General features: G+C 35.4%; 1 protein-coding gene across 5 annotated transcripts; it reads left to right on the top strand.

Moving 5' to 3' along the window:
- The first annotated feature begins 38 nt into the window (after nucleotides 1-38).
- On the top strand, nucleotides 39-16,420 carry hsc70 (heat shock cognate 70). 5 transcript variants are annotated; one of them, XM_082179396.1, is made up of 9 exons: nucleotides 39-1,181; nucleotides 3,049-3,295; nucleotides 3,535-3,740; nucleotides 4,660-4,812; nucleotides 5,860-6,415; nucleotides 6,500-6,702; nucleotides 12,141-12,339; nucleotides 13,420-13,652; nucleotides 15,794-16,420. In XM_082179396.1, the coding sequence occupies exons 1-9, from the start codon at nucleotides 888-890 to the stop codon at nucleotides 15,980-15,982; spliced, it is 2,280 nt and encodes a 759-aa protein (XP_082035522.1). In that variant the 5' UTR covers nucleotides 39-887; the 3' UTR covers nucleotides 15,983-16,420. The 5 variants fall into 5 exon arrangements, with proteins under 5 accessions (XP_082035522.1, XP_082035523.1, XP_082035524.1 ...); XM_082179397.1 differs by having other exon boundaries at nucleotides 352-1,176; nucleotides 3,086-3,295; XM_082179398.1 differs by having other exon boundaries at nucleotides 1,042-1,181; nucleotides 3,086-3,295.
- Nucleotides 16,421-16,462: the final 42 nt, after the last annotated feature.

Genomic DNA, 16,462 nt, shown 5'->3' with positions numbered 1-16,462 from the left:
ATTAGTGAAGCAATGTTACCACATAATTTATTACAAAATGCATAAAATTCCTTAAAATTCTGACACACAGTGACTGACTTTTTCTAAAGCATGATGGGAAGACAAGTACATGGTCTCGATTTTTATTTTATTTACAAATGTAGTTTTGACCATATTCAGCAAGCTCAGGATTGTCCCTTTTTCCAAAGTTATTTTAAGAAAATATTTCTTTGAGAATTTTTCCTTTCATTAATGAGAAATGTAAAGTATTTGCTAACACCGAGAAAAACATTGAAATAAAGTGTATCCAAATATTTTACATTTCCCATTAATTAAAGAAAAATATTTATTTGAGAATTTTTCCTAGAGACTCTACAAAACTGTATGATATATATTAATTTTGGCTAAATTTGCTACCACTTTGCCCAATATTTGAAATGCATTTTTATGTTTTTATTATTTAATCTTACAAATTGAGGTTTTCAACTATTTACAGATGGTAACAAGGTTGAAATAAAATGGCCAACCTCATACAAAATAAATTATAATTCAAAACCGCTCATAAAATCATTCATCTCCATTTGTTAAATATTTTGAATGCTATTAGTGGAAAATATCACATTTGCATAGTGTTATATGCACATACATTGTTTTGGAGTAACTTTGTTTTTAGCAGACGTATCCCTACAAGAAAGTCTTATTCGTGAGTGTTTCGGTTGACACTGTCTGATGAACTTATCTTGTAAGAGCATGTGTTTATCTAGCATGCTACAGCACAACTGGGCATTTTGAGGCAAAAAGCACGACGAAAAGATCTCAAAGTGCTTAAATCTGCTAAATAAAAAAGGTGAGGACACTGCACTTATTGAGTTTGTGTCATACTTGATGAAGACTGAATGTCCCCATGAATGGAAACCAGTGTCTTCGGTGTTGCACCGGGTTGCACTGTGCTTGCTCTGAATGGCAGGCGTTTGGCACATGAGAACTGCAGCCTGGAACTTTCTCTGCCTGTGGGTCAGGTGACTGCAAGCTGGAATCCCTATATACCAGAAGAGTCCAGGGCTTCTGCCTCTGAGTCCAGCAGTGCAGGAGTGCAAAAGGCACCAGGAACACGCTATAGCAGAGCTTTGGCCGAGGGCGGACCCCGGGAACCGGACACACGTTGCACTTCTTTATCTCTCAAGTACAACTTTTCCAGTAAGGTAAAAGTTTTCTTTGAAGCATTGCAAGCAGTTTGGCTTGGTTTTCTGTTCGGTCTGTTTTAGATATGGACCGGTTTGTCAGTTCTGCATTCATATTTTCCTTCTTTTTTTTTTTCTTTTTTTTTTGATTTACACAGTGCTAAAACAAAGTTGTGTTGTTCGAGACCAAATTGGGCTGATTATGCTTCCAACCATCAACTCCCACGTTAAACAAAAATATATAAAGACACCAGAAGGAATTCCCAGAAGAAAAAATAACAAGCTTATTTACTTTGTGATAAGAATATAAATTTGTCATCCACAAAATATTAATTCTGGGGAAGCTACAGGAAACAGTTGAAAACCCCTGTGCTAGAAGAAGAAAGGCATTTATGTATGGCATACAGTTGAAATGGACACACCTACCCATTTTTTTTATTATTACCCTTTTCATGTTTTGGAAAAATAGTAAAGCAATACAAATTGTAACACAAATGTAGTATGGTAATTAAAACTTTATTAGGTGCATCCTAGAATGCATTTTTTTTTTTTTTTTTTTTTTTTTAAGTATCGAAGTTTGCATGCATGCATGCTGGAGATTTTAAATTCAAATTAATTTGTAATATTTTGTATATTTAAATCAAGTACAATTATTATCATTATTATTATTATAAGTTTTAGTCTTTAAAAAATGTGTGTGTACTGTAGATAGGGTTATTATCGATGAAATAAATAAGCTGAAATAAAATAAAATCTCAATGTATTCATATCATGTTTAGTTTATAAACTTTAACTAAACACAAATTAGAAATGTTGTCTAGGCAATAAACTGAATTAAGTTTAATTTAAAGCACTATAATTATTTACTGTAAATAAATATAAAAACTAAAATATATAAAACGTTTAATACAAATTATATATAAAATACAAGCAATATATATATATATATATATATATATAGCACAGACAGAAATGGCTAAAACTGAAACTAAAATTTACATAAAAAATAAAAATATCTGCCACACATGCAGGCGCAGCAAAACATGTGGATATGGTAGGTCACATGACCCCTTCAGCACTAGGCCCTTGTGTCTCTTAACTTTCAATGTGCTCTTGTCTCATGACATCAGCTTTCCTTTAAGAAACAGTCTGCGTCTTTGTCAGGCCTATATCTTCGTCTCAGAAGATGTTCCTAAAATCCTTAATTTGATTTGCTCTGAAGAGTTAAGCAGGAGCAAAACCTCCAGTCGCTCTTGTATACCAACCTCTTTAAGGCCTTTTTGGTTTTGCATTTTATAATGTTTAAAGATAAATAAGACAATATTCTATCTTTAAAATTAATTAGAATTAATTGTTGAGTAAGCAGTATGACGTGACAGAAATTCACAGCATGCTGTTACACACACACACACACACACACACACACACACACACACACACACACACACACACACACACACACACACACACACACACACACACACACACACACACACACACACACACACACACACACACACACACACACACACACACACACACACACACACACACAAACACACACTCACAGTATTGGTCATGGCATGCAGCCAAGCAGGCAATCTAGAGCTTTCTAAAGCAGCTGACAGCACAGGCCAGCATAATGTGGATGTAACTAGAAACAGGCCACAGTCAGTCTATACATATTCTCTATATTTAAAGATTGACCAATGTTTTTTTTATGATTGACAGGTTACTCATGTACATTGTCTTATTTAAAAAAAAAATTTGACAGAATTCTTTTTTTTTCTTTTCTTTTTTATAAACACATTTTAGCTGTTGTTTATAACCTTGCATATACAAAAAAGTAAACTTTATTTCCCTGTCATTCTAAAAATACTTTATTCAGATATTTTACTCAAATTACCATTGGTCATCCGGTCCAGACAGGATGTCAAAAGGTCCAGCAGTGGGTATTGATTTGGGCACCACCTACTCCTGTGTGGGAATCTTCCAGCATGGAAAGGTGGAGATCATCGCCAATGACCAGGGGAACAGAACGACCCCCAGCTATGTCGCTTTCACAGACACCGAAAGACTGATCGGAGACGCAGCCAAGAACCAAGTTGCCATGAACCCCACCAACACAGTGTTCGGTAAGGCAGCCCATAACATAATTTACCAGAACATGATGCGATTTACATGAGGAAAAAAAATGAAAGATTGACATTGACACTTGTATATGTTACTATTCTCCATCAGATGGCAATGTAGTTATTATAATGCTAAAACTGCAATCCAGTCATTTCTAACCCAGCAGAAACCAGCAGCAGTTTTAAAGTAATGCTTGTTTGTTGCCATTGTGCATTTTACATGCATCTTATTTGTTCAACAGATGCCAAGCGCCTGATTGGTCGACGCTTTGATGACCCAGTGGTTCAGTCTGACATGAAGCACTGGCCCTTTAAGGTGATCAATGATGGTAGCAAGCCCAAGGTGGAAGTGGAGTACAAAGGGGAGATAAAGACCTTCTATCCTGAAGAGGTGTCTTCTATGGTCCTCACTAAGATGAAGGAGATCTCTGAGGCTTACCTGGGAAAGGTGAATAGAACTATGCAAAAACATTGGAATTAGGTGCTTTTAAATCTTTTCTATTTAGGTTGTTACATATTTCAGGACACTTTCTGGCCCTTTTGCTTCACATGTAATGTGCATTCAAGCATCCAGGAAATGGATGACCAAGCAAATAGAACATATCGCTCTAAAGATCAAATTGTCATTAAATTCATGATAAAATGTGTGTACAACATTTGAAGCCTTTCCCTGAATCTTGCAACATGTACAACAAAGTAAAAAGAATCCTGCCAAATTTATAATGGACGTAAAGCCTTTAATTGATCACATACTTTTATAGAAAACCAAACCAAACCAAAACAGAGAAACTCAAGTACTGTTGTGAAGACTAATATCTCATGCACATTAAGTGCAAAGCTTTGCAAACACAGCTTTATGCATCTTATCTTTTACTGACGTCTACAGTTAGAATGGTTTTGAGACATTCACCACAGATTAATATCTGGTTCCGCAGCGCACGTTTTATGTTCAGAAATCTCTAAAACATTTTGAAGTTTGAAATGTACCTCGACTATTGAGAGATATTTGAAGATAACACTGGTTCCAGGAAGGATGTCAACTTGGCCACAATCGATAGTGTCAACAAGGCTGTTTTTATGAACCTGTGTTGCTTAAAAACACAGAAATTTTCCTGAAAGCATCTACTGTTTCTTTATATATTGAACAAAGTGAACTGTAATCATAAAGAATGCAAATACTCTTTCCTTATTAATCACAAAAATCTCTCCTCTACAAAAAAGTCACTAAGCACTTTTTATATACACTAGTATCTACCGGTAGAAGCCACTGGGTTTAGCAGAATCAAAGCCAACATAATCTTTTACGCAAAAAATAAAACATCTCTGAGTAAGACATGGACTTGATTTTGATCTTCTTGTTATTTCAGGCTGTGTCAAATGCGGTTATTACTGTGCCTGCGTACTTTAATGACTCTCAGCGCCAGGCCACCAAGGATGCTGGAACCATTGCCGGCCTTAATGTCCTTCGTATTATCAATGAACCAACAGCGGCTGCTATTGCATATGGATTGGACAAAAAGGTATACAGACATCCTGAGCTATACTTTACCAGTTCAGGGCTTTATATATAACTTGGTAAACATTAGGGGTGTGATGAGACACTTATCTCACGAGACGAGACACGAGATATGGTTCACGAGAACAAGACAAGACGAGATTTTTGCACAATATTTTAGAGAAATCCTCAATGACAAAATGCATGACTGGCCTTTTGAAATGTTTTAACTACCGGTAATAATATTGTAATGAATGTCATTTCAGTTCTACTTTATGAGTATGAATTATCATATGCATTGAAAGACAATATACAAGCACTGTAAAATGTTTTTCATCAGACACAACTGACTGGCTTCTCTCCTGTATGATTTAACACGAGTCTCTTCATACCTTACTGTACATGAATTATGAGCTTCCAGAACTTCTGATTTAGGCTGTGCATTACCTCCTAATTCAACTCCTTTCCACAAAAAAAAAAAAAAAAAAAAACCTGTATAAATAACAAAGTAATCAAAGTACTCTCTCAGTATTAAAAGTGCAAAGAGAGACCAAAACAGAGACCAGAGCCACAACTACACAGTCCAGAGATAGATTTGATATTGGGAGACATGCTATTGTATGCAGCCTAATTTGTGCGCATGGAGGAGCTCGCGTTTTCACGTACTCTGTGTATAGGAAGTGCGGTGCTGAGCGCACATTCTACAAGATACAATATTTATCAGACGCTTAGGCTCTGTTGCGCAACGAATCCTCTGCTATCATCACACGATCAGTGAACTGTGATTCCTGTTGCACTGTGTGTGACTGCAACTCATGCTGGATGAGCAGAGCAGACGTTTACAATAGTTTACAATGTTTTTTTATTTTTATAAAAACAACAAAACAACAGTGGAGGCAAGAGGTCTCGTCACATCCCTAGTAAACATGCTTAACTGGTTGTAAAGATGTTTGGATGAAGTTGTTTGTAGGCTTTTTTTGTTGTCCAGCGTCTTACCTTTGCACTTTGGGTGCAGTAACATTAAAGAGTTAGGAGGGTTAAACTACTGCTTTACGGCCACAATTCACTACAGGTTGGTGGTGAGCGCAATGTCCTCATCTTTGATTTGGGTGGTGGAACATTTGACGTGTCCATTCTAACAATCGAGGATGGCATTTTTGAAGTCAAGTCTACCGCAGGTGACACCCATCTGGGTGGTGAGGATTTCGACAACCGAATGGTCAACCACTTCATTGCCGAGTTCAAGCGCAAGTTCAAGAAAGACATCACCGGCAATAAACGTGCAGTCCGTCGCCTGAGGACAGCATGTGAGCGCGCCAAGCGCACCCTTTCCTCCAGCACGCAAGCCAGCATTGAGATCGACTCTCTGTTCGAAGGTTCCGACTTCTACACTTCCATCACCAGAGCACGTTTTGAGGAGCTCAACGCCGACCTGTTCCGTGGTACGCTGGAGCCGGTGGAAAAGTCTCTTCGGGATGCCAAGATGGACAAGGCGCAGATCCATGACATTGTGCTGGTTGGTGGCTCCACTCGCATTCCCAAGATCCAAAAACTGCTTCAGGACTTGTTTAACGGCCGGGATCTTAACAAAAGCATCAATCCTGATGAAGCAGTAGCTTATGGAGCTGGTAAGAGGGTTGATTTCCACTATAGATGAATTAGTAAACACTTTTGCTTTTTGACATACTAATCTTTCCTCAAATCCCACCTAGCTGTCCAGGCAGCCATCTTAGCAGGTGATAAATCTGAGAATGTCCAAGACCTTTTGCTGTTGGATGTCACTCCTCTCTCTCTGGGCATTGAGACGGCTGGTGGTGTCATGACTGTGTTAATTAAGAGGAACACCACCATTCCCACCAAGCAAACCCAGACCTTCACCACTTACTCAGACAACCAGCCCGGTGTACTGATCCAGGTAAATCAAAGGGGTTGTTGTACCCATACATACTTGGTCTTCCTCCCCTTTTAAAAATCCCAGGTCGAATCAGCATGAACATCCATTTCCAAGTCTCTCTTACAAAATAATAATAGAATATATAAGGATATAAGATATAATATATAAGTATACTTCAAGTTCATTTTATTAAATATACTATTATTAAGCACATTTTATGTAATACTCTAATATTAATGAACTAGACATATAATTGTAGCATACTGTTTCAGTACTACTTGGGACTAAATTGGCCCTCTCTTCAGTGTATAAAATAATAATTTTAAGTATACTTCAAGTGTACCAGAAGTAAACTTTGAGTACACAACTTATAGGTATACTGACAGTTTAAAAGTCAAACTTGTTGTATTTTTTTTAGTTTATGAAAGTACACTGATGTATACCCTCAGTAAACTACTAGTTTAGTATTATACTGCAAGTATACTTGTACATTTTCTTTAAAGGGGTGGTTGAATATGATTTCACTTTTCTAACTTTATTTAGTGTGTAATGTTGCAGTTTGAGCATAAACAACATCTGCAAAGTTACAACGCTCAAAGTTCAAAGCAAAGGGAGATATTTTCTTTTAAAGAAATTGCTTTTTAAGGACTACAACAAAAGGCTGGTAGGGACTACACAACATTCCTCCTGGGTTAGTGACATCACTAACCCTAAAATTTACATAAACCCGCCCCGGGGAACGCAGTTTATAGATTATCAAGACAGAATATGCTAATCAATGACTAGAAGATAACTACACAGAAGCTACATAAATTCACCAACTAACCATTCAGAAATGTTGTCTACATGTTGTCACTTCTTCTTGAGTCTCTCCATCTTTCTGACTTCGGTTTGAACATAAAAGGCTAAAGGTTTTTGAAATTTCCAGTGCTGTGTGAGGTAAAAGGACACAGGCTATTGTAGCTCCGCCCTCTGTGCCGGGAGCAGAAGCTCATTTGCATTTAAAGGAACAGACACAAAAATGGTGCGTTTTTGCTCACCCTCAAAAAGTGACAACTTTAACATGCTATATAAAAATATCCAGTGCCGGCCCGAGCCTTTTGGGGGCCCTAAGCAGAATTTGATTTGGGGGCCCCCTCCCACCACACAGAGTCACCTGTGCTTGACGATTATTGACACAATGTCACGCTATAATGTTACATTATAAATTAATACAATGAGGTTATGTATTAATACAAAATAAATACTTAATAAAAAATAGATACTTTAAAAAGTTTTAACTTTTTCTTTACTCTTTTACTAACTCTTGGAAACTTCTGAAAACAAACTGTCACAAAACATATAAAAAAAAATTATTTGCAAAATATCCTCCAACGTTTTGCAACACTTTGCAGTTTGAATGATGTCTTGTATGAACATGACGGAGTTTTTATGTTTCCACTGTTCGATCGCGCCCGCGACTCACACACACACACACACACACACATACACACACACACACAACATATTCCAGCTTTGTAATCTTCCACTGTGATGTTTCCAAGCACATTTTTGCGCGTGTGAAGAGGATGATTTTTTCCGTCGATATTGGAACGTGAGTGAAGTACAAAGCCTATGATAAAGAATAGTTTATCATCCAAATCCATCGCGAATGTTGAAACATTTTGATTCTAATGAGAGAGATACGTGAGCACAACGCCGCTTACTTTCACTTTCGCTTTAAATTATTTCGTTTTGGCTTGTTTATTGTCATTTTTTTATTCTTGTTCTGTTCTGAATATCATTACATTTAAAGGATAAATCATTGATAAAATCAAATTTTTGTGACATGGCTTAACATTACCGTGACTTTGCGCACAAATTGTCTATGCACGCGAGGTTATGCGCATGACTCAAACACTGACAGACACAGCAGTAGTTGTAGGCAGGTATATTGATCATGAAATCAGAATTTTCTTGTCTTGAATTATTAATCCTTTCATTCATTTATGTCACTTGTTTAAGTTAATTAATATGTAAAAAAAAAAAAAAAAAAAAAAAAAAATCGATTGGGGGCCCCCTGATGGCGAGGGGGCCCCAAGCAGCCGCTTAGTTCGCTTATGCCTCGGGCCGGCCCTGAAAATATCTGTGGGGTATTTTGAGCTAAAACTTCACATACACACTCTGGGGACATCAAAGACTTATTTTACATCTTGTGAAAAGGGCATTATACCACCCCTTTAAGTGAACATTGCATCATACTTATAGTTTACTTTTTATAAATAATTTTTGCACTTTAAGTATACTACTATATTCCTATTTAGATTTAAATTTTTTATACTTGAAATATACCTTTAACTGCACTTTAACTCATTTTAAAAACATTTTATTCTATCTTCATGCATACTTTTTTTAAATCAACACTTGAATGTGGGTAAGTTTCACGTTGAACAAAAAGCTGAGAAAATCACATTTTTGTCAAAGACCATGTCCGGATCGGTTTCAGAACGATGATCAAAACACAGATGGAGATCGAGTCCATCAACACCCCCAAAAGATTCACAGTTGTTAACCCTTGCTGTGTCATTCGGTAACGTTAGACAGTTTTGAACTTATATGCTGTTTAATGTTTTATGACCGCATTATTTTACATTCGTGTAAGCAATCTTTTACAACTTGTTTCTGCTTCTTCACTTGTGTTTTGATCTGGATATTCTGTACTATTTTCAGATGCGTATATGGCAAGCCGTTTTAACATTTAATCATTTAAACCGACTAGTCTCTATTTTCATGCTACTAGTACTTATTTTTTAGATACTAGTATCTATTCCATTAAGTACTAGTACTTATTCATTAGCTACTAGTGCTTATTCTTTAGGTACTAGTGCCTATTCTTTAGATACTAGTGCTTATTCTTTAGGTACTAGTACCTTTTTAAATATACTAGTACTTATTCATTAGATACTAGTTCTTATTTATTAGATACTAGTACTTATTCCAATAGTGACTAGTTCCTATTTATTAGATACTAGTATTTATTCATTAGTTACTAGTTCTTATTTATTAGATACTAGTACTTATTCATTAGTTACTAGTACTTATTATTAGATACTAGTACTTATTCTTTAGATACTAATACTTATTCATTAGATACTAGTACTTATTCATTGGATACTAGTACTTATTTCAATAGTGACTAGTAACTATTCTTTTGTTACTAGTAACAAATACATTTTTTTTCTATGGGGATCTGTCATTCAGATATCAACTATTCAGTTCTGACTAGTATGTATTCCAATTGTGACTAGTACATATTTATTAGATACTAGTAGTTATTCATTAGGTACTAGTACTTATTTTTTAGATACTAGTACCTATTTCCAGATGCTAGTATTTATTCAATAAATACTAGTACTAAGTCATTAGATACTAGTACCTATTAAATAGATACTAGTACCTATTAAATAGATACTAGTACTTATTCATTAGCTACTAGTACTTATTCAATAGATACTAGTACTTATTCATTAGATACGAGTACTTATTAGATACTAGTACCTATTAATTAGATACTAGTACTTATTAATTAGCTACTAGTACCTATTAAATAGATACTAGTACCTATTTATTAGATACTAGAATTTATTCCAAATGTTACTAGTAAGATTTTTTTATTTTACTAGTAAGATTTTTAATTGAACTCTCCAGTGGCCGTTCTGACTAGTCATAACATAAGACGAGTAAAAAAGCAGTTGTGACTAGTAAAATAAGAATAGTTACTAGTAACAATTACAAAATATACTAGTGTCTAATAAATAAGTACTAGTATCTATTGAATAAGTACTAGTATCTAATGAATAAGTACTAGTATCTAATGAATAAGTACTAGTATCTAATTAATAGGTACTAGTATCGAATGAATAAGTACTAGTATCTAAAGAATAAGTACTTGTATCTAATGAATAAGTACTTGTATCTATTTAATAGGTACTAGTATCTAATGACTTAGTACTAGTATTTATTGAATGCATACTAGTATCTAATTAATAGGTACTAGTATCTAAAAAATAAGTACTAGTACCTAATAAATAACTACTAGTATCTAATATATATGTACTAGTCACAAATGGATTACATACTAGTCAGAACTGAATAGTTGATATCCGAATGACAGATCCCCATAGAAGTCAATGTCAAAAAAATGTATTTGTTACTAGTAACAAAATAATAGTTACTAGTCACTATTGAAATAAGTACTAGTATCTAATGAATAAGTACTAGTATCTATTTAATAGGTACTAGTATCTAATGAATAAGTACTAGTATCTAATAATAAGTACTAGTAACTAATGTATAAGTACTAGTATCTAATAAATAAGAACTAGTATCTAATGAAAAAGTACTAGTATCTAATAAATAAGAACTAGTCACTATTGGAATAAGTACTAGTATCTAATAAATAAGAACTAGGATCTAAAGAATAAGCACTAGTATCTAAAGAATAGGCACTAGTACCTAAAGAATAAGCACTAGTAGCTAATGAATAAGTACTAGTACTTAATGGAATAGATACTAGTATCTAAAAAATAAGTACTAGTAGCATGAAAATAGAGACTAGTCGGTTTAAATGATTAATGTTAAAACGGCTTGCCATATGCGTAATAGCGCCCCCTAATTAATAACAGTGAAAACATGGATAGCTGGAAATTTGAAAAGGGGATCTCCAAATCGGGGTGGGGGCTTCCTCCTATTGACAGACAGGCACATGACATGTATGTGTGATCCAGAGCCTATGGTGCAAGTCTTTGTGAATGGAGACCCTGCCCCCTTTTGGAGGTTCTGCCCACTTTTGGAGTTCACGCCCCATTTTGGAGATCTCCGGTCTGCAGCTATACCTATATGGGACAATTCAGTCAATGGCGGGGAAAGAGTGAAGTAGTTTTGAAGTAAATTCATATGTACACTACCAGTGGATTAGCCTACACAAAAATCTCGATCAAAAGATTGAGTATAGGTCAAATATACTTAGACTTTTCTGTCTGTATAAGTATAAGTATCAGTATAAGTATACTTAAGTGCAATTTTAAGTATATTCCTGAGATATACATAAAAAGTATACTGAAATTATACCTTTTTATTATAATTATACCTTCTTTTTCCTAAGGGTTGGTACACTTCCAGCTGGTGGACCATTATAGTCATGCTGTTCACCAGCAAAGAATTATAGTCAACCAGTATGGCCTTCTAATGAAACTGTCTGACCAAGAAAGGCTTGCTGGAAAAGCTTGTTAAAAAGCCTTGTAAGGGCACCAAATAAACCAACGTCCAAAACATAACATATGCTGTTGACCAACAATGCTGGACTACTCAGGAAGGTCCTTGAAACAATTAAGATGTTGACAACAGTTCTTCCAAAAGCCATTGAGGCATTTGTAACCAATAAGAGCCTGTTTTAGTCATTTTGATTTTCTAACCCCTAGGTATATGAAGGAGAGAGAGCCATGACAAAGGACAACAACCTTCTTGGAAAATTTGAGTTGACAGGCATCCCTCCCGCTCCTCGTGGTGTGCCACAGATTGAAGTTACCTTCGACATTGACGCCAATGGCATTCTCAATGTATCCGCAGTGGACAAAAGCACTGGCAAAGAAAACAAGATCACGATTACTAATGACAAAGGTAGAATAAATTGTTCTGACCTTGGATAAAGTGTTGACTTTTTTCAGGGCTGCCAACTCTCACGCATTGAGCGTGAGACTCACGCAATTGACACTTTTCACACGCTCTCACGCCACACATCCATTTTCTCACGCACAGAAAAATTGCGGAGCAAAGAGGTACTTTTAATATTAAACTAATTATCAGCTCTTAGATTCCGTCAATTTTACTACGAAATTCAGACAAAAATACGTTTGGCGCTTGTAAATGTGACGTGACAGATCGCTGCGCCTCAGTTCAAGTGCACGTGAACCCATCATCTGTTACTTTTTTATTTAAAGATGCAGTACAACTTACCGAAAGTATACATAATATCGACCAATTCGTGTTTTTCAACCACGGAAAGAGGTCAATATATAATAGCAGGAGAACAATTATGTCACATAACGTTACGTTTACCTCAGGAAAGCCATTTAATGACCATAGCTTGTTAATTGAATAGAAAAAATAGCTAGAGAGGAGATTTTGCTGAGCACTATATTACATATTTATTATATTTTTACTTATGTCATTAAATAATTGTTATTATAACAAAAACTGCATTATATTTAATTTCATTTGTTATTTTTAACCTTTAATAATACCAGCAGATTGGGCCCTCTATGTTTACAGCATTAGGTGAGATTGTTTTTTTAAATAAAATTTTAAATAAACATGTATCCAAAGTAGTCAATATTGAATCAAAATCGGAATCAAATCACAAGAATGGAACTGAAATCTTGACATTTTTGTCAAGCAATAATAAAAACTGTATCCTACCAGCCATTGTACAATGTAAACATTGTAACATGTTGTCACTAAACTTCATAAAATTCTATTTAGTTACCAAATGTTTTGACAATCATAATTACACTTATTGTGATGCAATATCCCCCCCCCCCCCCCCCCCCCCCCCCCCCAACAAAAATCTCACTCCAAGCTAAACTCAAAAGTTGGCAGCCCTGAAGACTTTATACTCATTAATTCCAGAGAACTCTGAAGTTCAAAAATGGTCTTAGTTTTTACCGTTAGTTTCCCGCTAATCTCTTCTGCTTCTTTCAGGTCGTTTGAGCAAGGAAGACATTGAACGTATGGTACAAGAGGCTGACCAATACAAAGCAGAGGATGAAGCTCAGAAGGAGAAGGTCACCGCCAAGAACACTTTAGAGTCCATGGCCTTTAACATGAAGAGCACTGTGGAGGATGACAAGCTGCAGGACAAGATCAGTGCAGAGGACAAAAAAAATATTACTGACAAATGCAATGAGGTCATAGCCTGGCTGGACAGGAACCAGGTAGGGAAGATCCTAAACTGCACAACTTACATGCCAATCTACAGGTCACACTTGTTTACAGGATTAAGGCTATCCCTTTTTCAGTTATGATTATATAATTGAAGGATATTTATTTGATATCTCACCTTGAAGAAGTGAAATCTATATGTGTGAGTGTTTCACCCCCCAAAAAATGACCTTTTACATTGTGATTGATTATTGTGGGTTATCATCGTTCTAAACCCCGCTTCTAACCCCAGGTAGAAAATCATTATTTAGAAGCAGGGTTTACCCAGATTATGAAACCCTGCTCTGCATTGTGGTGCCAAAATGTTATGGCGATGCTTAGCAATAGATACCCAATGATGTGCCTCATATTTATGTGCTTTGGACAATGATAGAAACATTTGTATAAACTGTTGTATAAATACTGGTATATACTATTAAATCCATTGTTCCATATATCCATATATCCATATATCCATAAACAGTAGTTTCGGTGTTTGAGGAGAAAAAATTAAAATGGTGATGAAAAGCATGTAAATTGAAGTAACAAAGAAACCACATTATTCTTACCTTATTAGTCGGAAAAGTCCATTAAAAAAAAAACTTGATGGTAAAGTCAGCAATATATAATATGAGGTTGCGAAATGCTAATGCCTTAATGTAAACAGGTCACGTTCTGCCTTCATTGACACCGCTTGTAAATATGTAAATAAGAATGTTAACCCAGTGTTTAGGAATGTGCAGTGTAAATTGTAAATCCGGGGTAAATTATAAGCAGTGTGAAACACAAAACAAGATAAGCCAGGATTCCATTTTTTAGGGGTGTGTATGTGTGTGTGTGTGTTCAACTATTTCAAGTGTTTACCAACCTTGTTCCTAAAGGTACACCAACAGTACACATTTTGGATGTCTCAAATATCTTACCAATCTATTTCTAGTCTTGGAGTCTCTACTAATGAGCTGATGAGTTGAATCAAGTGAGTTTAATTAGGAAATGTTAAAATAAATATGAAGGGTATACAACGGGGCTAAAGGTGCACTGGGGGAAAAGGCACATTTGACTTTACACTTCTAGATGGCACAAAAATGCATTTAGTGCCCTTAGCACTTTTCTTAACAAACACATTTGACGATGCACAAGGAAATTTGGCTGATCACACAATCACAGACAGCAACGCAAAGTTTTTTCGCCGCTACTTTGATCTAATATTTAATGTTTTTTAAAATGTTGTTGGTTTAAATGACAAATCGATAACATTATTGACTATATTTTGAGACAACGGTATTATTAATGTTTTTTAGTTTTCTTCAAGGTAATTAAAGCAACAGTTTTTCAATATTGGAAGAATATGTAAAAGTATGGTATTTAGGCTAAAAGGCACCCCATGATTGGCTATATGCAAAAAAAATTAACATGACAATAAACTGCCGACTGACTTTTCCATTTGTTGACATGACATGATTATATTTAGATAGACAATATCATATGTTAATTTAAGACATTAAGAGATAATCACCATATTTATAATGAAACCATCATATTTGAAAATATATGAATCATTTCATATCATAAAATATCATATTAATTATTACTACTGTCAAGCTATATTAAATTATTAGGGTATCTCATTCAATGCCTATAGAATCTTAACTTTTTTAAATAATTTTGTTTCTGTATTTTTAAAATGAACGTAATGACAGTATATTTATTGAACGAAATACATTATTTTAATTATCAAAATAAACAGAAAATACAAGTATTAACTACAAGTATTATTTTGAACAAGTATTAACTTTGATATTATTCTAAATATATTAAGTATTTGTATCAATATTGTGTGCCGTTTGCCCCATGCTGGTGAGCCTTTTACCCTGTGTGTGGGATAAAAGGCCCTCCTTACCACCTCATACATTTCTGATTTATTTTCACACAAAATCTGTTGCTCCATCAATGTTCAATAAAAACATATGTATTTTTTTCTGCAATAACACACTATGGGAGTAGTAAAGCACATTTTTCTTAAGGTGTGCCTGTAACCCCATTGAACCCAACTGTTGGTGTGCTTCTAGTATAAGTGTTGGGAAATGCTGCATTAAGAGTCACCTCACAGAACAAAGAGCATCTTCCGAGACTTTTCTTATGTCTTGTACCGCAGACTGCAGAAAAGGATGAGTACGAGCACCAACAGAAGGAGCTGGAAAAAGTGTGCAACCCCATTATCACCAAGCTCTATCAGGGCGCAGGTGGCATGCCGGGAGGAATGCCGGGTGGAATGCCTGGGGGATTTCCTGGAGGGGCAGGAAGTGGTTCCTCTTCTGGTCCTACCATTGAGGAAGTGGACTAATCTGGACACCAGAACATCCAGGCTCACATATAAGAAACCAAATCAAAATCAGATTTTTGTCAACTTGCTGCATTTCAAACAGGCTTCATGTTAACTAGTGTTTACTAACATTGATGTGCCACATAAGACCAACTTATAGCTTATGACCAAAGCAATATGGCACTTACAAAACAGCTTTAACATATTAGCCTATGTTGGCATCATATTTGGAAATCTGTTATTCTGTCTGTAAGCTATTATTCAGTGTTTACAAGGTTAGTCATGCTACAATTACAACAAAATGCCTAGGTGAGGCCTTGTAACTTGTTCATTTAGCCGTTATACTCATTACTCATAATTATTCCACAGGGAGAGGTTTTTACACATCTGCTTTTACAATTCATTTGTTTTAGCGTATCCTGTATGACTCAATACAAATAAAGCATATTCTTTCCTGAATATCTTGTCTCATGTTTTTGCTTTCAGAATATCCCTTTGTTT

The sequence above is a fragment of the Leuciscus leuciscus genome, assembly GCF_965113295.1.
Source record: "Leuciscus leuciscus genome assembly, chromosome: 9".
NCBI classification, from domain to species: Eukaryota; Metazoa; Chordata; class Actinopteri; order Cypriniformes; family Leuciscidae; genus Leuciscus; species Leuciscus leuciscus.
This window is presented reverse-complemented; position numbering and strand designations above follow the sequence as displayed.

Coding starts and splice junctions, on each gene's coding strand:
- hsc70 (XM_082179396.1), top strand. CDS start 888: ATGGAAACCAGTGTCTTCGGTGTTGCACCGGGTTGCACTGTGCTTGCT. Junction 1,182..3,048: donor AGTACAACTTTTCCAGTAAG/GTAAAAGTTTTC, acceptor TACTTTATTCAG/ATATTTTACTCAAATTACCA. Junction 4,813..5,859: donor CATATGGATTGGACAAAAAG/GTATACAGACAT, acceptor AATTCACTACAG/GTTGGTGGTGAGCGCAATGT.